General features: G+C 34.5%; 2 protein-coding genes across 2 annotated transcripts in view; one reads left to right on the forward strand and one right to left on the reverse strand.

Moving 5' to 3' along the window:
- Window positions 1–1237: 1237 nt before the first annotated feature.
- LOC144968056 (zinc finger C4H2 domain-containing protein-like) lies at window positions 1238–10470 on the reverse strand. The gene is made up of 5 exons (XM_078906025.1): window positions 10360–10470; window positions 5563–5734; window positions 4484–4656; window positions 3122–3302; window positions 1238–1500 (listed from the first exon to the last, which is right to left on the reverse strand). Exons 1-5 carry the CDS (start codon window positions 10416–10418, stop codon window positions 1387–1389), a joined length of 699 nt encoding a protein of 232 aa, XP_078762151.1. The 5' UTR covers window positions 10419–10470; the 3' UTR covers window positions 1238–1386.
- Window positions 10471–11509: 1039 nt separating this feature from the next.
- Window positions 11510–22289, forward strand: part of LOC144968057 (cleavage stimulation factor subunit 3-like) — a 29873-nt gene continuing 19093 nt past the window's right edge. The window contains exons 1-3 of the mRNA XM_078906026.1: window positions 11510–11709; window positions 12201–12305; window positions 15732–15827. Coding sequence (XP_078762152.1) covers window positions 11638–11709; window positions 12201–12305; window positions 15732–15827 — 273 coding nt within the window. The 5' untranslated portion in view covers window positions 11510–11637. The remainder of the gene's footprint in view (window positions 11710–12200; window positions 12306–15731; window positions 15828–22289) is intronic.

Raw genomic sequence — 22289 nt, forward strand, 5'->3', positions numbered from 1 at the left:
ACAAATGCTGATTAATAAAAGAAACAAATCTTGAAACAAACGTTAATTTTTTTTTCCTTTGTGGCTTGTCCTATTGTAAAAATAAAAGAAGAAAAAATATGGATGATGACTAATGGCTTTAGCGGAGGTAACATCGTTTAGGTGCCTGAGAGCACGACCTTCTAAATTACCAAAGATATTTTAAAAAATAAAAATTAACATGGCATGTGAGATTCGGCAAATCTGTCCATCTGTTACCAGTTAATGTTTACATCAGGGAAAAGTGACATGAGGAATGTCAACAATGCAAAGTGCAACATAGCTTGTGAAGATTGATATATCACAGACAGATTGGAGTTGAAAACATGGACCTTGTGTGTGTGTGTGTGTGTGTTTTTGTTTTTACTACGCATTAATTCTATGAATTCACGTCAGTGTTTACTATAGTTCTTTTTATTTACATGTGGGAATATCAACCCTTTTTATTCCCTATGTATGATTAGGGGGAAGCACCTTAAAACATAATGACAAAAAAAAATAATGATAATAATAATAATAACAACAAACAACAACAACAACAACAACAACAACAACAACAACAACAACAACAACAACAATAATAATAATAATAATAATAATAATAATAATAATAATAATAATAATAATAATAATAATAATAATAATAATAATAATAATAATAATAATAATAATTATAATAATAATAATCAGTGGACCTCAGATCCAACGAGGAAAATTTAAAACCTTATTTTATATTGTCACCTTGCATTCAACGAAGTCTCTGTTATAAACTGAAAATGTACCCACAATTCCACTGACCTTGTTGTATCCGAGATACATTTCATTGCATTTTAAAAGCACCAGTCAAATCAGAAGTAATGAGAAACATATTTAAGGAGGATGACAATGTTTCCTCTCAAACCCAATATTCAAATATGTGAAGCACGAGAGTTTAATTACTTATAAAAGTACAATAGAGGTTCTGTTTTACAAAAACTCCGGAAATTGGTATATAAAACAAAGAAAACTAGAAAACTATGTTCTCTATCTTGCCTTTGGCAACTACTTTCATGTCAATATTTCTCTCAAAGTAATAGCCAGAGATCAGAGACTATACTATAAAATTGATAAATAATAAATAAGCAATTTAAAAAAACTTTAAACCAAAATTCTTCTCACATTCACATTAAAAAAAAAAAAAGAAAAAAAAAAGAAAAATTTTCACAGTTATGTATGACTAGTCTACGTTGATGGATATAAGAAGGTCTATCTACAATATATGTATTCAAATGAGAATAGGATATGATGGATTGAAGAAAATGAATTTCAAGGGACTTCACTTGAAAATACCATGGAATGCAAATTAAAAAGGGTGATTTAAAAAATTCTTCATTCATCAGCCTTGCGCTTGGGTCGTTTTGGATTCCTTGATCTACTTTTGGCCTTGCAAAGAGGGCAGATTGGAGCATTGCGATGGATTTGTTGATGACAAGATAGACAGGCCTGGAAGAAAAAACAATATAGGTATATAAAACCTAATTTAATAAAATAAATACGCTATTATTCTGTCAAGCCTAGAGCTTTTACTACATGTTATATAGACTTAAAATTGTGTATAGAGATTTGTTTCACTGTATTCCTTTTGTATTGTGAACAATATAACGAGAAAAAATAAAATGATACAAATTTGTCTTTTTTTAAATGTTATTTCTATCATAAAAATGGCATAAGCCTCGATATTGTGAATCAGCACTTTTGTTATGGAAGGAATGTCAATTCGTAATTTTAAAGGTTCATATCTATAAATGTATTTAATCTATGAAGAATATGTATCTAAAATAAAAATTTGATTTCAGAAAAACCTTATCTAATATTGTTTTATTGCTGACAAATCTGTTATTTGAATTTAACCGCAATATGCAAGTACGGAGCTTTCTATATAAATATCTGGCAATAGTTAGAATGTGAAGGTGGAAATAGGCTTCGAACTTCAAACCACTGCGAAATCACAAAGGTCACTGTCTTGTACCCTATATATCCAGAAACTGATTGGTTTCACACATTTTCTATTAGAATTACCTATTTCGCGAAACCGGAAATCCAGCATAAACCAGGGAATTGGACCCATGCGAAGTATGGGCATTTTACTTGTAAATAAATTAAAATCATATCATTGATAAGCACAAAATTACAAGGCGAGGGGGGGGGGGGAGGAGTGAAGAGGGAAAAGAAAAAAAAAAAAAAAAGAGAGAGAGAGAGAGAGAGAGAGAGAGAGAGAGAGAGAGAGAGAGAGAGAGAGAGAGAGAGAGAGAGAGAGAGAGATAGAGAGAGAGAGAGAGAGAGAGAGAGAGAGATAAAGCACCCAAACGAAAGATTTTCGTACTACTCAAAAGCAGAAATATAACCATAAACCTGTAAATTCTAGGTTAATGGATTTAAAAAGCCAGAAGGAATTTCTTGAATTCAACAATTTAAGGACCATAGTGATGACAAGATTTTTTTTTTTTTAATGCACCAAAACACGATTCAAATACAAATAGGATAATTTTTAAAGATATAATCACAAAGAGTCTATTAACAAAGAAGTTTATCAATGAGAAGAATCATATACATTGGATAACTTAACATTAAAAATCAAGCGCCTGATAGGACATAAATATAGATGCTACTACACCGCCAAGTGATAACAGTGAAAAAGATTGGCAAAATTACTGTGAAATTTGCAGTACCCTCTCATCCACAAAAAGCTGAAGAAAGAGCAATTCAACTATACCAATAAATTCTTAATAGAAAGAGAAGAAGATCGAGGTGAAAGAAAAAAGGACTAACAAAACGCTTCTGGAAATGCATAAAATCAAAACAAAGAGACCACACGAGAACGAGTCTTTTTCAAAACCTTGATGGTAAACAAACTGACAATGTCATGGAAAAATCAAAGCTTTCAAACAAACAATATGAAAATGTGTTAACCAAAGAGGATCTAAATTTGTCAACTTTCGATGGCAATGACTTATCGACAGCACGGAGAATTATCACAACAAGAGAATCATTCTTAACTTAACCGAAGATTGATGTTTGAAGTCTCGATTTCAATAATAAAAAGAATATCAAAGGTGACAAATACCTTCATAGGAGGTGGCTGTTGACGAAAAGGTTGGCGTTCATTCTTGTTGGGAATGTTGGGAGCATTGGTGCGTGGCACTTGTATTTGGTGAGCAGCAGCTGCAGCAGCCACCAACGTCTGTGGAATGGGAGGCTCTTGGGGCTCAGGGTTCCATTCAGCAGTTGATGGTTTATCAAAATAGCTGTTTGATGGAACCAATAGGATTAAAAAATTGTGAAATATTTCCAATCAACAATGATTCTCAGAACAACAAAACTGGAAGGTCTAAGAAGGATACAGTACAGACCATTACAACAATATCTTCTCTACAGCAACATGGTCTCCAACTCCCGATTTTATCCTTACATAATATCAATAATAAAAATATTGTCATATTGACGTAAAATTGAGCTTTTATATAGCACAATATCCACTAAACATGCTCAAAGCGCTTTACAAGGGGTCCTTGGCTAACAGCAACACTTAACATGTAGGACAAGACATGATGCCTATTAGCGATATTACATTTTCTTCGGACAGAGACAATGTTGTTAACAGCCAGGTACTCATTTTACACCTGAGTACGGTGAGAGAATGTGCGTGAAGAGTCTTTTCCAAGGACTCAACTATGCGCTGAGCAAGGCTCGAAACCAGCACCTTCCGATCCAAAAGCGAGTGTCTTACCACAAGGCCACATAGCCGCACCAAGACGTACATTTTAATAAAAACAGTGTATAGTAACATCCATATGGCAATAAAAGGAGCTACAAATCAATAGTCAAAATTCCTGGTTCAGGGAAATCATTTGCTTTCTGACCAATGAAACCCAGTACTCGTAGCCAATGAAAACATTTTTCAAGTCAACTAACCCTAGGCCTGCAGTCGGATCATCAAGAATTGAGAGAAAATTGAATAGTATGGGTTTGAATCATGGAGGAAAAAAACAGGGACTGCCAACAAATGCTGATGTTGATACAACATTCTGATGTAGCTCAAGTAGAGTCGAGTGCAACGCACCAACATTGTACCAGGTCATTTTCATTATAAAGTAGGGGAAAATAATTATAGACGGTCTTTGCTTCGTACCCAAAAGCTACAGAGTTATTAAAATGTCTGTACTGTGTGGCCTTGAGCAAGTCACCTCTCCCTAGCTCAGTTTGAGGCTGATGCCTGGGTTATTCCAGTCTTCCCTTGGAATAGACCCGAAAGACGAATTTTCCCAAAGGGGTGAATAATGGGAATTTTATTTTTAATTTTATTTTAACAACATGCAATCAATCTTGAACTTTAAATTCTTATATTTACAAGAGGACCATAGCAATGAAATTTTGCAGTTTTGTAAAGGAAAAGTGGACAATAACTCCAGGTACAGTCGTTACTTACTCCAATTTGAGTCTTTCTGCCTCTTCTGTAAATTCTGGCTGTAAATGAAGACCTGCTCTCATCCTCATAATATTTATCTCGTCTTTGATCGGTCTGCAGTCCTCATAGAGACGCTTGGCATTCTCATGTGCCTTTTGCCTGTCTTCTTCTGCTTGTTTTATGGTGGTCTCCATCTTGTAGAAAAAAAAAGAAGATACACATATATAAGCCGTAGAAGCATAGAAATCACATTATGTATGTGGTGTTATTGTTAAGCAGTATGGTATCATAATATGAAACTAAATCAAGCAACATTGAATATGAAAAGATACTGAATGAGTGACAATGATGACAAACTTCTGGTCCCTCAAGTGTATCACAGGGCAATGCATTACAACACAGATTACTCACTGAGATGTGATGAGCATCTGATTATAAGCATTAGTGCTAGTAGAGAAATAATGCCAAACGCGTAATTAGAATTATTATGAAAAATTTGGTTCTGAGATGACCTGCTGAGGGAATACAGTTATACCAGTCTACCGAGGAAAGCGTATTCTATGGCCCTAAAAAGTGTATTTTTAAGCAAAAAAGTGTAGTTTGTCCACCTGAATGACAAAAAAATAATTATACATATGTACATTACAAACATTTCTTTTCCTATTATCTCTTTTGAGCACATTTACCCAAATAAGCACACCCCCTCCCCTACAGGCGAAGTGAGCATGATATAATTTCAAATGCGCTATACAAGTGTCATCTTAATAATATTATTATAGTACAGACGAGATGATGCAACATTTGTATTGTTTGTAAAAACTCAGCATAGGGTCTCCCAAGTATGACCCATTAATAAAATATGTATACATCACCTGATGCCATTTGATGTACACCAAAGTTATTATCAGATGTGCATTGTACCCTTCCGTTTATTTTCTTTAAACTCCCCTCTCCAGGTTGTTTATAGGGTCAAGGCCATAGGCTTGACTCAGTTCATCGACCACATTTCTTTAGTCATTCTACTTTTATGAATTATATTTCTATCATATGTTCTTGGATACACAATTGACACACCATATTCTTTCATAAATAACACTTACTAAATTGATGTCTGCATGGATAAGCCGAAGTTCTTCCACATGAGCCATTTTTTCTTGGAGCAAAAGCTCCATTTCTCTCTTGTATTCTTCCAAGCATTTTTCTTCTGTTTCTGTGACCTCAATTTCTTGTCGCAAGCGTGACCGAAGTTTTTCAAGAGATAAAGACTTCTGTCTGAAAGTAAAATGGGGGAATTAAGTCTTATTTTTTCTAAAAATAAAAAGTTATTTTTAAAAAAAGCATAGTCTTGTCTTATAGTATAAAAAAAAACTTATAAAAAATCAGAGCTCAGCTTAAACATTCTGAATGCGACAAGCACAATTCAATTCATCTTCAATTCTTACAAATCTGTCAAAGGTGATAATTCTCCCTCTCACTTTATGGCTAGTTTGTCGAACAATTATTTCATTTTTCAATCATTATTCTGACCCAATCTCGAACCTTGTGTTCCAAGAAAGAGAAAAAAAATCCTATAAAAGCCTGCTTGAGAACCAGTTACATACTTAAAATAATTGAGCATCTTTCCATTTTTGAAAGATTGTTTCGCAAGCCCAAATGGGATTGAATCAAAAAGCAAAACCCACATTCCCACCCACATGACATGTTACAAACACTTCCAGCTGTACTGAACATTTCTCTCATATCTGCCAACCCACCATATCAATAACAGCCATCAGAATCATAATTGTGTACATTTTATGGGCTATGAACAAAGCAAATCTATACCTGTTTTTTTTAACAAATAAATTGTAATAAAGTAATATTTTGACAGAAAACAGCAGCTAATTTCCCCAAGAGTAGTAATGGAGGCAAATTTCCCTAACAGCAGAGATATCCTTAGGGCTCCAAATAAAAAAAAAAAAATAACATGTTTAATTTTAAATATTGCAAATGATGGAATTGTCAAAAATAATGTTTGAGAATTTCAAAATTACAATTTGTAGAGTAAGGACATAAACTAAAATAACGATTGAAATGACAACGTGTGAGAAAACAAAATTTGGAATGGTAGACATTGGATTTCAGACATATCAGACGAAATGGTAAGACAGACACGCTGTGATGTTGAATGACACAATAGTGCCGTGATACTGATTGGTGGAATAAAAACAATAGATGAAAAGAACATGAAGGTGAGGTAGAATGGTTTAATAAATAGTCTTTACACATTTCATTTGAACTGGAGAGATGCAAAAAGTGGTGAATGTCCCCCGACTTTAACCACCACGGTGACGTTGAGTACATTTTTATTTTCTAATAAGACAATGTAGGGCCAAGAAATAAGATTTCAGTATCTCTTATTTGTTGAATCAATCCGAAATGAAGAAAATGGTAAACATCCGATTGGCACTCCAACAGTGAACTGATAAATGGCCAAGGCCTAGCTAGGCACTTTGATAACTCCAGTCCAGGGTCGCCAATAGGCTCATTGTCTGTAAGGTGAAAGTGAAGCTCATTTTGTTTTAAAACTTTATTTTTGGTCTTGTACTTTTTCTGCTCTGGTCACTATAGTGTTATTTTGGTAGCATTTTAAAGGACACATAACAAACTTTCTAATGATATATTTCATTCTTAATTCCTAACCGTATTTCTCAGAAGCAAATGAAGTAAAAATTAATCATCTTTTAAATTATAAGAACTTTTAAAACTACGGATACATTTTAATCATACTCTTGATCCACAGGTGGAGATTTAATTGAAAAATATCTCTGCCAAATTTAATCAATATTGATTAAAGCGCACACTATTTTAGTTTACCCACCATCAACCTTACTTTTCAGGACAAAAACATAACATTAAAAAATTTTTTCGTTTAACCCTAATTTTTTACATACTTACCAACATAAAATTTATTTCTATGAAAATAAGGCTTATTTTCTGACCTTTAAAATGAAACCCACCCTTGCCATTTATTTTTTTATTGAAACAAAAGTGCTGAATAAAATCAGTGGGCCAATTCTACTGCAAAACCAAAAGTTTCCTGATCGACATGAGATTCTGGTTTTGAGGTAGATTCTCTCTGTAAAAGAAAAATATCAATCACTCTGGAATTGTTTGTCGTAGCGAAACGAATCAAATTAAACGTTATTTCATGTCTCATCCATCTGATTGGGTCAAATTAAAATATTTTTAGTTTGGAAATTTTATCAAAGTACCTAGCCTGACTTTGACACTATTTATTAGGACATTGGCTGCGGCTATACAGACTTGATTCTGAATAGTCTCCTCTGGCTATTCAGACTAAAACCTCAATGCGCATGTGCAATCAACAAGTTTTTCGGACTAGAGTCTGAATATCTCCCGTGACAGCAGGATAGTTTTAAAAATTTCCATTGTTGTTAATTTCAATTTATTTTAATTATTGACAATTAGATAAAATTGATGCAATTGAAAATAACAATAATGGTATAGTAACTGAACAGATAGTCTAAACCTGCTGCTTTATTTGATGAGAAAGACAAAATCATTGATCGTTTGGAAGTCCAGTTAGATATTAAGAGTTAAAACCAATTCAAAAGGAACATAGGTCAGTCAAAAGCTTTTCCTACAACTTTACACAATGTCCAAATAAAATCAGGACAAAATAATACATCCCTATTCTGATACTGATAGTGTTAGACTTAGACAGGCAACAATCCTACAGTCCGAAGAGGAGGTATCAGTATTGGAATAGTCAATTATCAAGGAGTGAGTCCTTAGTAGTTGACGGGTCATCAATTATCAAAGAGTCAAATTGGAACTCTTCAAGTGCACGTGTCATGTGGTGATTTCAATTGAACATCGATTTGCGTGCAAAAGGATCCTGAATCTCGTCGGCATTTGTTCTAAATCTTTATAAGTCTTTTCATGAATTCCAAGACCAGTTAAAATTTCTTTCTGAACTCTCCTTGTGCTTCTAGCATTCTAGCAGTGTCAGTGGTGGCAGTTCAAGTTCAATTCTCTGCACGCACTGTGTTCCCACTGTGCTTGGGCACACACATTGGATGGAATTTGGGTCCGAATAGACACGGGTGACTATTCAGACAAGTCCGATTTGCCACTTTTGTGAGTGTGAGTGAGGAGTTTAAGAAATATATTATGAAGTGAAGCTGCAACTATCTTAGATTTGGCTGTCATTATTCGTTATTGGCAGACCCTGTCTGGGAATAACCGATTTTTGTAATTGGCAGACACATGTAACAAGTTGGCAGAAAGATTTTATGCAAAATGCCAAACTAGGCGTGAAAGATACCAAATATTCTGAAAAAAATGCCAGTGGTTATTTGTGTCTCAAAACAGTTAATATCGAGTGATATTTAACACAAGATGAAAGTAAATGGTGATCAAATGTCAAATCTAGTTTTTTTGAGTTTTTTTTTGGATCAATGAAATCACTGGCAATTTTTTCCCTCTATGTGATCATTTGGTCGCTTGCTGAATATTTCTGTTTGTTTGCTTTTTAATTATTTATTCTTTTTAGAATATAACTTTTGAGATCGGAGTGGGGACGAATATAACAATTTGCTAGAAAGGAACTAAAAGAGAAAGAGAGAGAAATCTTTTTTTAAAAAAGATATGGGGGAAGGGATGGGACATTTATAATTTGCAACGCTCTGTAAAAAAAAAAAAAAGTGGCGGTATCAGGATTCGAACCCACAACGTTGATTCTGACAAGCCTCCCATTCGGCCATGAACCCACATGGAAGTCGACGCATATTGTGCATATGTAGTAACGTATTATCCATCAACTGATTTATTGTTGGTTAATTTTATATTTTTATTGATATTTTATTAACTTTACTTATTTCTATGTGCATTTCGAAACATTCCATATTCTGGAATGTGGATAATTGTTTAAAAGAGCGGAGTTTAAAAAACAGTGTCTGGATACCTGGATACCTCTTCTTCGGGTTGAAGGCTATGCCTGTCCTCGCTTTAATTACATCTTCTGGAAGGCTGTTCTAGTTATCTGTCTGGGTCCAAGTCCAAAGGAGCATTTTCTTACATTTAATCTAGCCTGTCTTTTTAAAATTTTATCACAATGTTCTCTCGTTCTATTAAATGTGCTCGCTGGTGGTAGTATTTGCTCTCTATCTAACTCCATCTTTCTCGTTTATTATCTTATATACTTGTGTCACGTCTCCTCTTTGTCTCCTTTAGTACAGTGATGGTAGGTTGAGATGCCTCAGTCTATCTTCATATGGTAGATGCTTCAAGTCTGAACAAAGCTTCGTCGCTCTCCTTTGTACTTGTACCCTTTCAATTTTATCAATATCATCGACATGCTGTGATATCCTCAGTGCATTACCATATTCAGGTGTTGGTCGTACCAGAGCAGTGTAGAGCCGCCTAATAATCTCATTATTTCTGGGAATAAGAAAATTTCGTATTCCCAGACAGGTGTCTGGGAACAACCAATTTTCGTTATTGGCAGACCCTGTCTGGGAATAATCACCACAGTCACAGCGTTTTGATTTTGGGGATTGGATTGGTGGAAATCCATCCATAAACAAAAAAAAATCTCTCCTTTTTATCTGAGACTCCTAACTCGAAAGTCCCAATAATAGGGCCAGAGTCATTGGGGCATTGATCCGCTCATTGCTGGAATGCCAAATGGACGTTTACACCAAAGTATCAAGCCGGCACGGCAAGGGATGTTTTTTCTTTGTTTTAGTTTTGGCTTTGGCCTAGTCAGATTTCCATCATTCTGTGAAAATAAACCACCCAACCAATTGGTCACATTTCTCAAAGTACAATCGAGCCGAAAAAAGGAACAATTGAAAAAAATACAGACCGGTTCACATTAAATAACGGTTTACCTAATTTCTTTTATTTTCTCAAGCCGACTAAGAACAATAGTCTGATTTTCGTCAGCCATTCTGCTAAAACTACGTGGAACTCTGTATCTTTCGAGTAGCCCTAATCTATAAATCAAGTCATTAAATAATCTTGTTTTATCAAAAGTTTCCTCTTACTGAAAATATAGTAAATAATTTGAAAGAATTTTAACCGTAATCTAGTGACATTGAAATATAAATTTTAATTAATGAGAATTATTTTAAGAGATATATTTAAATTAAATAGTCAAATCGATCACTAGACATTTCTCTATTGACTACTATATTATATCTTTAGTTTGCATCATTTCAAATCAGTAGATTACCAGATTGGCTCAAAAGTTAGAGATCATACATAAATGAGCCAGTAAAGTGGAGAAAATAAAATAAAGCGAGTAAATGTGACTCGTATAAAAATGACAAGACAAAACAAACAACGTTTCAGCCTTTGGTCTTTGTTAGGAGACAAACAGGACATATTTTGAGTCTTGTATTTCACCTGACGAAGGTCAAAGGCCGAAACGTTATTTTTTTTGTGTTGTCCCCTTTCAGACGCATCACATTTACTCACTTTATTTTTCCATCCAAAAACCCAAAGCCTACCACAGCAAATATTTATCTGATCACTGTGATGTGTAGCCCTACAAATCACAGAGTTCTACTATTATAGTGTTACGGTAGACTTCTGTGGTACAAATACAAAGCAGCGTGCGAGAGATCAATGGTACAAAGTCATCACTTTGGAGGACTAGAATCCCCCCCCCCCCAACAAAAACAAAAAAGAAGAATGATAACCACCCAAAACCAGTAACGACGCGTAGTGAATAAATGTAAAAGATAATAAACATGGAATTAAAAAAAAAAAATTATTCATCTTTCTCAATTCTCCCAACTCGACGTGTACATAGAATGTAGGTCTGACATCGAACCCACTTATGGGCTGAGTCATTGTGCAATTGACAATATCTTGTGTCATTTTTTGAGATTTCCATTACAACAATAAGCCCATAAGTAATTAAATTACAAGACCTGCAAATAAATGCACGTCGTCCCAACTGTATAAAAATTTCATTTACTCAAATTTTGTCTATTACTATTAGAATATTGTCTAATGTAATTTTTTAAAATATCTGGCCACAATGATCTTCGCGACTTCACCTCTCCATCTGTGACTGGACGCCATTATTACTGATTTTCCTTTTCTTTTCTTAGTTAAATGTTGACTTTTACCACGAAGTCGTTGGACTTTTAGAATAAAAAATGAGTAAACTGAATATTGGCTCGGACAAAAGCATTACGACGTCCGCGAATTCTAAAATATTGGGCCCGGAGGTAAGTCAAAATCAACTAAAACTTAAATCTTAGGACTTAGGATTAGGAATCATAGGAAGTCCTGCCCCTGCTGACCGGACACCCCCTCATTTGTTTAATATAAGCCAGTCAGAATTATGAACTTGAACTACACAGCCTTCACTTTAAATATAAATATTGTTTTCAAAGTCATACCTCTATTTCAATTGCTTACATGCTCTGGTACTTTGGCATTGTTGGAGTAAAGGTAAAAGAGCGAGGTCCCTGCATCAGCCATGTTCATCATGTTGCTTCGACTTTGTTTTGTTATTGTTAACTTCTTTTACACTTTGCAGTACAGTACTGGCATTGGCCGGACTTGTAAACAACAACCGACTCAGCAAATTGCTTTAGAATCTAGAACAATCACAACACGTTTAAAAACTTATATTAAATAGTAATATTTATTGGTCATTGCATTGCAACGAATTAAGAAGTTTAATTTTTTAAAAAATAATTCATGTTTTTCACAGGAAAAGGGAGGTTATATTCCAGACAAGACTGTGAAAGCTGAGAAGAGGATAGTAGCTTATCCCTATGACACCGAGGCTTGGAGTATTTTGATTCGTGATGCACAGGTAGGAATAAGATGAATTTATCCCAACGCCGGTTTTTCATATCTTTTGCCTCACTGACTAGCTCAAGGATATGACCTCATATCATTTTATTTTTTATTTTTTTAAAAGTGAAAGAAATTTTTGAGGACTGCTACTGCAGTTCTCATTTTAAGATTTAAGTTCTATCGGAGTAAATATTAGTCTTTTTATGTTAAAGATTCAAGGGTCTTGGCTATGAATTTTGGGGAGGCATTCCGAAAGCTCATACATCCCCCAGTATTCTTGTTTTTTATAATTATAATGTTCAGGGGGTTTGGGAGGGGGGAAACTTTTTTTTTTTTTTTTATAAAGTCTCCCCCCTCCCAAACCCCCTACTAGAACAAGAATACTGGGGATGTAGGAGCCTTCGGAAGGCCTCCCGAATGTTGCTTTAGATATACAGTGCAGCAGGGTGCCAACTCTGAAATCTGAAGCAAACTGGACATTCACTTGAGCTTTGGTAGTATAATTCTTTTGTCTAATGTTTGTACCAAGAACAAAGACGCAAGGGAAGTAAATGAGTTGTAGGGCAGGGTGTATGTAATGTCAAATGCAAATTTATTTGTTGTTTTTTTTTTTCTTTTCTAATTTTAAGCCATGTGGGTCAATTATGAGAAAAGTTAAAAAATATTTTTAAGCCTCTCTTCACACGTGAAAAGTATGTAATGCATATATTGAGTTTGTGCATTTTAGAGACAATCTCAGCAAAATAGATGGAAGTTTGCAGCTCATAATATCACTATTTGCTGGGTCGAATATATTATATCAGTTTAATTTACTTTTCAATATGATGTGTAATTAATCTCCAATTAGGCTATGGAAATAAGACAAACTTTAGCTATGAACTTTTATCCATGGTTCCAATGCTTGACATCCAAGATAGACATGTTTCTTATTTGCCATTTGATAGCTTGGCTTACCTGAAAGGCACCAAGCAAGTTACCTCACCTGAGCTCGAATTTGCGGTGCTGACCCTAAAGACAAATTTTCTCACTGGGCTGAATAAAGGGGATTTAAAAAATTTTTAAATTCTAGATCAATAGAATTTTTATTTCTATCATCTTTCTTTCCTCTGATGCAGCCAGACTTTTGTTGTAGCTGATTTTAGAAATTAAATTTTTTTTAATGGAATTTCTAGCCAGAAGTGATACCTGGATACCTGGATACCTCTGTATAGAGCTTTTAGACTTGGTGTAGTCTCCTTCGCTCCTCCTCATCTATTAATGATTGGACCAATTTTTATAATTGAACTTGTTTCCTAGGGTGTTGCTTATCTCCAACTCTGCTTTGAATTTATTCAAATTTTTTGCTGATACTGTGGTTTCTTGTAGTTTATTCCAGTTATTTACAATTCTAGATGAAAAAAAGTTCCTTCTTTCATTTGTTTAAAACGTTCTTTTTTCAGTTTCTTGCTGTTTCCTCGTGTCTGAATGTTCTTGTTTGGTTTAAGGAATCCTGCCTCTACCCTGTCTATTCCCTTTACTATTTTATATGTTTGGATCATATCTCCCCTTCTTCTCCTGTAATCTAAGGTCGGGAGATTTAATTCTTTCAATCTCTCACAGTATGTTTTGTCTTTCAGGTGTGTGATAAGTTTTGTTGCTCTCCTTTGCACTCTTTCCAAACAGTCTTTGTCTCCCTCAAACTTCGGATACCATATGCAGTTAGCATATTCCAGCTTTGATCTAACCATAGTCTTGTAGATGGTAGTCATGTGTTTTGTTTTCAGATTCTTGAAATTTCTTTTCACTATTCCGAGTGTTTTACTAGCCTTAGATTGAACATCTTTAATTTGCTTCTTGAAGTTTAGCTTCCTATCAATAAATACTCCTAGGTCTTTTTCCCATTGGATTTCTGCAGGGGTTTTTCTTTCATTATATAGTTTGCTTCTCTGTTGTTTTTTCCTAGGTGAAGAACTGCACATTTATCTACATTGAACTCCATCTGCCATATTTCGGACCATTCTTCAAGCTTTTTCAAATCTTGTTGTAAGGTGTTTCTTTCTTCTTCTGTATTAGCTACTCCATAGAGCTTAGTATCATCGGCAAAGATTTTACATTTAGATGATAGATTGTCTGGCAAGTCATTGATATAAATCAGGAAGAGAACTGGTCCCAGTACACTTCCTTGTGGAACTCCACTTGTTACCAGTCTCTCTGTTGATGCTGTTCCATTCACTATCACTTTTTGTCTTCTATCTTTGAGGAAATCTCGGACCCATTTGACTGTCTGATCATTAATTTGATACTGTTCCAATTTCCTGATTAGGCGCCAGTGTGGAACTTTGTCAAATGCCTTTCTGAAGTCGAGGTATATGACATCTAAATTGTTGCCTAATTCCAGGTCTCTCGTCCAGTCATCCATTGTTTCAAGTAGGTTTGTTACTGTAGACCTTCCCGCCATGAAACCATGTTGATCTTTGCTGAATAGTTTGTTCTTGGTCATATGATCAACCATTTCTTCTCTAATCAGCTGTTCCATGAGCTTGCAGACGACAGATGTCAGGCTCACTGGTCTGTAGTTTTCTGGATTTTTTCTGTCTCCCTTCTTGAATATGGCTGTGATGTTAGCTTCTTTCCATTCCCTTGGTAGTCTTCCTTCTTTCATCGACTGGTTAAATATCTTGGTTAGGGGTTCTACTAGCTGCTCTGCTAAGTTTTTTAGGATGTAAGGATGAAGTTTGTCAGGTCCAGGTGATTTACTCTCCTTTAGGTTTTGTAGTCTCTTCATTACTCTCTCTTCAGTAATCGGCCATTGTGTAGTATCTATATTACTTGTTTTAGCAATATCTGGCAAGTTTTTCTGGTTCTCCACTGTAAAGACACTTGCAAAGAAGAGATTTAGCACCTCTGCCTTGTCTTCATCTTCAGATGCCCAAGTGCCATCTTCTTTTTTTATGTCACAGGTTCCCTGTCTTGTCTTCATTTTACTGTTTACATAACTCCAGAATACTTTAGGATTTTCTTTCGTTTCCTCTGCTATCTTGTTCTCATACTTTTGATGCGCTTGTCGGACTATTTTAGTAGTTGCGTTTCTCACTCTTTTGTATTTGTCCCAATCCTCTTCCTTTTTGCTTCTAGAGTATCTTCTATTTACTGCCATATTTCGGACCATTCTTCAAGCTTTTTAGTAAAAGATAGTAAATATTGCAAACACTTAACCTTGTTATAAATGCATTTTCCCATTTTGTTTTCTTTTTTTCTTTTTTTGACCATATGACATCTATTCAACCATTCACAATGTGAGTTACGTAATTAACTTCTCACATTATCCCTCACACAAAGAATAATAATCCTGATAATATTTAGTTTAAATGTTGCCATAGTGATATCTGTCCTCTCCCTCTGTTTGTAATTTATTTTGTGTCATTTTCAAATTATAAAATGATCTATTTTATTTCTTCACCAGGTAAAGCTAATTGACACTGCCAGACAGACCTATGAGAGATTGGTGGAACAGTTTCCGACTGCTGGGAAGTACTGGAAGATCTATATCGAACATGAGGTTTACCACATTATTTATAGCTTTTTGTCTTATTTAAAAAAATGGAGCTGACATGCCAAGTATATATGATATACCAGTTCTGACTTTCCTGTTGGAAGGTGATAATGCGATTACATTCCAGTCTTATCTTGGATGTAGGATACACGCCATATGTTATATCCTGCTTCTAACGTATGACATTTGTTCCAAAACCATTGCTTGACAATCTGGTTCACAAATGTATCTTTAGAGCACAGTTATTGATGTTTACACGTTATTGGCAGATCTTGATTTAATAACAGAACAGATCCATCCAGAAAAGATGACAAACGTTCAATCTTTTTCAGGCTGAAAAGCTTTCTCGACAAGGTAAGGTGTACATGAGAAATATTGACACGTTTATTGAATACCATAGAGGTTTGTTGTTTTCTTTTTTTTTTTTGGTCCATTTTAGTCCCTTTAAATTGGTCATAGTCATTGATTTGAAATGAATATACTTGGTGTGCAGTGAAGTTTTTAAAAAAACATGTTTTGTTTAGCAATGATTTTTATAATATATTCATAGTGTATTTTTCTCTAAACTTTGTATATCCATAAAAGGTTATACACCAAACAAATAGCGTGTGTTGGACTTTTTTGATGGGGGGACTGTGTTTGAGTTGATTTATTTCTTACCTCCACAAATCCTCTGTCATGAAATCATATCAAAATTGAGTTTTTAATTTAATTTAAAGTATTTTTCAAAACGAGCTAATGGACCTGTTAGATATATTTATGATTTACAGACCTGCCATGTCTCCCGATTTTGTTGGGAAATTCTCAATGTGTGTTCTCTTTCTCATTCTGAATTCCTCTATATTCCTGATTTTGATTGTATCATCATTATCATCAACAACAACTTATAACAAGATCATCATTATTCACATCTTCATTTAAGTCCCAGTTGTGCCCAAAAATTTTTCTCCGAAAAGTTGGCAAGTCTGAATTTATTCCTATTTTCACACTATAAGAGCAGAAGGTGTGTGTGTGTATAACACTAAAAAAAAAAGCATGAATGAAACTTGGCAGGTGATAGGAAAAAGGGCATTATGACTTTTCATAGGTTTACCGATACAATCACAAGAAATTATTGTGCTTTATATTTCAAAGATGCAATATAGTGATGGGGATTCATCTTTACCTTTGACGAGTTTATGATTGTCTAAACCTCTTTTATAATTTGAAAATTGAAATTTAATTATATTCCTTTTGGCAGGTACGTAAATTTTAAAAGTGCCCGAATATTTTATTTGCTAGTGGGGTTTCAAAATTTGAATGATTTGCCTTGGGATGTGGCCAGCTTTCTATTTGTTTTTGATTTATAAAAATAAATATCATCATCCAGTAGAATTGTGTTGTGCATTTGTATCGCAAGATATGTGTTATTTTTAGGAGGGTGTCATGAGTTTGAGCAGCTCGATTCGGTTTGCTGTCACGACACAAAATAAAGCAATGAGACCTGTCTTGTTTATTGTATGCATGCAAGTTAGCACAGGGAACCAATTCTCAAACCATTTGGCAATCAGAAAAAGGGGGAACAGCAATGCTGAATGCTGAGTTAAAAAAAAAAGAAGAAGAATACTATTTAACCTTTCCGGGACAAAATTCGATCTTATTCTGATTTAACACCATATCTTAGTGTGTTCATCAAAATACAACAACAGCAATGAGATTATAGCTTGATTGAAGCCCGGTGGTGATAATTTTACTGCTCTTTTTTTTTTTTTGTAGAAACGGTTCATTCTGGATTAAAAATAATATAAAGGGATACTTTAATCTGAAGACAAAATCTGTGCTGTGGTTAACGGGTTGAAATCGCTGCATGAGACACCCATATATACTGTATCATCAAGCGATCTTCGTTTCTTTCATTTTCCTCGGGGCGCCCTCTCATTGAGGTGTTTGACATAATATCATCCCTTACCCCCCTCCCTTCTCATGGTAAAACAAAAGCTTTCTGCTTGGTTTGTAAATTTGTTTCTAACTAGGCTATTCAATTCAAACCAAGACATTGGGTAGTGCAAAACGCTATATGGGGAATAAACAAAAAAGTGAGTGCTTGATGCAAAGCGGTCCATGGCAAATGGCACAGTGTCATAAATTTGTGTCTATTGAGTGTTAGTGTTATGCTAGTATAATAAATGAAACTTTAAGCAAAGCAAGCGTTTTGACTGTTTAAAGGTTTATTGACTTTTAAAATTGTTTCCTATTGGATTTGTATAGGCTTCAAAGTGATACATTAGATTCAATACCTGATGTCTTGGTTTCAAAACTGTGCATCTCAAACAGTGAGGTGTTCCAGAGTCGGAATACGAATCTTTCACCCAGAAGGGAATATATTTGGTTTCTTTTTTCAACACCCCTTTTTTTTTATCTGTACTGTAACTGCATTTATTTGTTCTTTGAAGCTTTTGACATGAAATGGGGATAATGCTTTTTATCCTCCTCTTTCATGATAAACTCCTATACTAACTTAAAGGAGAGAAAAATTTTTAAAATTTAATTAAATATACTAGGTTTTGAGAAAAAAATAACCATCTTACAAACATTGTCCCATGCACATATTTATGTTTCTAGATGTTTATTTTCTCAACTCTTTCCTTCTCCATCTGCTGAAACTCTTTCATATTTTATTAAATAAATGATTTGCTATTTTCGCAATCAAATGAATGAAATGTTTTTAAAAATATTACTAATGATTTTCATTCTTTCAGGGTTTAACATTATTTCTATACTATTAAAATTTTTATTGATGCTGAGAAATTGGCAAAAATTCTCACCAATGCGTTTTTGCTTTGGATGATGAATTAAATTTTTAAATTTCAAATTCCATAATCTTGATTGTGTTATTTTTTTGTATTGGTGATATTTCCTGGTTGTTTTTAGTTTGGCATGGATCGTTGTCGTTACTTTGAGAGTTGTGTGTCTCCAATATCATTTGGTTGATTCAAATTAAATAGCTTTTTATTTTTTAAAAGATATTGCAGCATTTGTTCCTTTTGTATCAAATTTTCTGCCCGTCATGAATTTGTGGAAGCTGCCTTTGGTTTCCTCATCTTTATGTCAAGCACAGCTGCTATATGCTATGGCATCATTGAAATTATGAATTGAGTCAACCATTCTTTTACATTTAAGGAGAGACATAGCTTTCAGACTCATTAATATTTGGAATGAAAGTTGAGATATCTCTGCTGGTTGCACCATTGCCTGTGTCATCGGCATGAAATATTCATCTCGGGATACTCTCCTCTGATTGTTGTCTATTTAAGTGATAGTACATAAATTTGAGGGAGCAGTATTCTGTATCTTTATGTATGTCTTAAATTGTCTTTAGCAAGACGCAAAGGGAAATTATTGGGTGAGATCAATTCTACTCTTTCTTTGATCTAGTTGCCTTTGTACTGCTTTTTCTCATGTGCTTGTGACCTAATAGCGTTGCAAGTGCTGAAGATTCTAATTCTTAACGGGTGTATGTGAATTATCTTCCTTTTCCCAGGCACTGGCATGCCTATAAGGCGCCATTAAACTTTTAAATACAATTAAATTGGAACAAGAGGCTCGTGTTCTTTTACAAAACTCAGGATGACTTGAGAACAAATTATTAATTTCAGCATTCACAACGTTCAGTTGCTGAAATCAAGGGGCGTGGAGCATAGCAGTGTTTTTAGTTTTATTTATTTTTTTTATTTGAAAGGAGCATCGACTTGTTAAGAGATAATTTTGAGGAACTGCAGATTAGATTACATTGGTTGATGATCTACTGCTATCTGTTTGTTGCAACAACAATCAAAGGAATCAAAATTGCTAGTTCCTCGTCTTTTCTACTTTTAATACATAGTAAATGGAATGGATATAAATATAAAGACCGAATGATGGTTTAGTTCTGTATTACTCATCCAATCAAACACACAAATTTCTTGTGCCCTTGAACTGGGATTCGCAAAAAGAAATATTTTTAAAAAGTGAAGGGGTTTGGGGGGGGGGATTGGGGGATGGGGAAGGCAAAATCATTGCTTAAACAAGGGATTGAATACTGAGTGAAAATGTGAGTAGTAAGCAATGAGTTGTGATGATACTGCAACCTTTTTACTGTGATATTGATAGACTGATAATGATAACTCAAATGATAGTGTACTTAGCTCTTAAAGCAAATGAAGAGCACAGGTGAAAAAACGGCAGTCACATTTTAATTTTTAAAAAATTAAATTATAAAATTTGAAGATATGAACACTCGTGATGTTTTACAAAATATATAACTTCTATTATTCAAATTGTGACTGTGCCACTTTTCTCCAGCTTCATGGGCCTTACGGCTTTTTAGGACTATAATATTATGGCTAGTGTATGATTTTTAAAAATCTATTATTATATTATTGAATAAAATATGCAATTATGAGATTTCTTGTTGCATTTCTATTTTAGTTCTGGTCTTTACTCGTTAAAATTGACAGTTGACACTACGAAAGTCCCTGAATTTGAAACATTGAAATTTATAAGTACGGCTTTTATTGTTTATAGGTATGTACAAAGGCAATTTGGAGACGCAAGTGAAAAATGTCATAACTTTTTAACAAATCAATATTTTAAAGTATGTAAACCGTGTGCAAAAGCTTATTGAATGCGCAATCTCTGCATCGTGTGTCAGCTTTGCCACTGAATGATTATAGAGCCAAACGAAGATGAAAATTGATCAAAGATGGAGGTCAGAGGAGTGGTAAGACTTCTTCAAGCAAATGTGAAAAATCAAACTGAAATTTATATAGATATTTATGCCACTTTATGGAGACGATGCTATGAGCAAAAAGCAAGGTATACCATTGGTGTTGCTTGTTTAAAGGAGGCTGCCTTGAAGACCAACTAAGGTCCAACAGACTGTCTGCTGTCCATGATGAAAACATTGGTCATTGATGACCTGATACTGATAAGCATGGAAAGACTCGTTAAAATAAAGAAAATTGCTTTCATCCTAGATATTTCACCAACCACTGCATGATAATGATATTGGCCACTCTAAGCTTGGATTTCAAAAGTTTTCTGCACAATGGGTTCCCAAACAGCTCACCGAAGATCACAAGTTGAAGCAATTAATTGTCTCTCAAACGCTTTTTAAACATCATGAACAAAATGCAGTGACTCGCGTGGTAGGGCCTAAGAGAGAATCCAAGAGACATGATAATAATATGCCCAACCATTTTGATAACTGGGGGTGAGACAGCAGTACACCACACAACCCCTGAATCTATGTGAGAGTCCTTGGTTTGGAAGCATCCATCCTCACTGCCTGTGAAAAAGTAAAAAGTGCAACAAACAGCAAAAAAAATTAATAGCCACCATGTTTTTGGGATTCCGAAGGGTTCTTTTAGATTTTGTGCCCCCTCCACCCATATTGCAGGTATGACAAGAAACGGGTTTATGTTATGGTTGGAAAATATTATACTTTCCACATCATAATCCTGATCTCACTCAATCATCTTTTCGGTCCTCAAAAATACTACTTTCGACGTCATGAAAGATTTGAATGACTGGATGGCTAAGCTTGACAAAACTTTCTTCAGGGAGGGCATACATTCATTAGCACACCGTTGGTGCATTAATCTTTAAGGTGACCACCTTTAAAAATAGACAATGTATGGAACTTTTGTGAAGTTTGAATGATTTGCAATCAAAATGGTTCAAGAATCGCATTAGTTTTCAAATTGCCCTTGTACAATTCAGATCAAAGCAAAGTGTGATACAGAAAGAATGGCACCTGGTGTATCATTTGTGTTACAATAAAAATATGTTGGTTATCTTATATGTAAACTTATACGATACTAAAGGTTGGAACTCTGCAGTTTCAGTGAAATGTATCAATATCAAGACACTAATCCAATTATGCCAGATGTTTTAGATTTGGAGACTGAATGTGGAGCGTCCTCACATGAATGTTGAAATAAAATGGATGAATTTCAAGATTAATAAAGAATATTTAATCAATTTAATATTGTGACATTTTAACTACCAATGAGAATGTTCTCATACCAGAGATCATCCTGCTTCAAAAGTCTGCGATCACTTATCATAAATCACGTGTCATGATCAATAGATGCAATCTTGCTAAAAAAAAAAGCTATTTTTCAATTGTTTTTGTAAAGTATATCTCTAAATCGGACAAAAAAAATAATTCTAGTCTTGGTATTGGGAGAATCCAAGGGACATGACAGTAGTTTCCTCAACCATTTGATAACTAGGGATGAGACACAACATGAGTATACCCATTTTCAGTTGCTGATGATGTGCTCAAAGTAACTCTTTATAGTTTCATCATCATCCATCGTGGCTTGTGCTCTTGAGCACGTTCCAGTCAGATGTCTCCACGAATCACGATCCTCTTAGGTGCGCATGAAATCTGTGTTGCTTTTTAAGTCACATTTGGCCATTCTTAGGTTATTTAGATAAGTCATT

This window comes from Berghia stephanieae, chromosome 3 (genome assembly GCF_034508935.2).
Source record: "Berghia stephanieae isolate SIO BIC M18660-M18661 chromosome 3, UCSD_Bste_1.3, whole genome shotgun sequence".
NCBI lineage: Eukaryota > Metazoa > Mollusca > Gastropoda > Nudibranchia > Aeolidiidae > Berghia > Berghia stephanieae.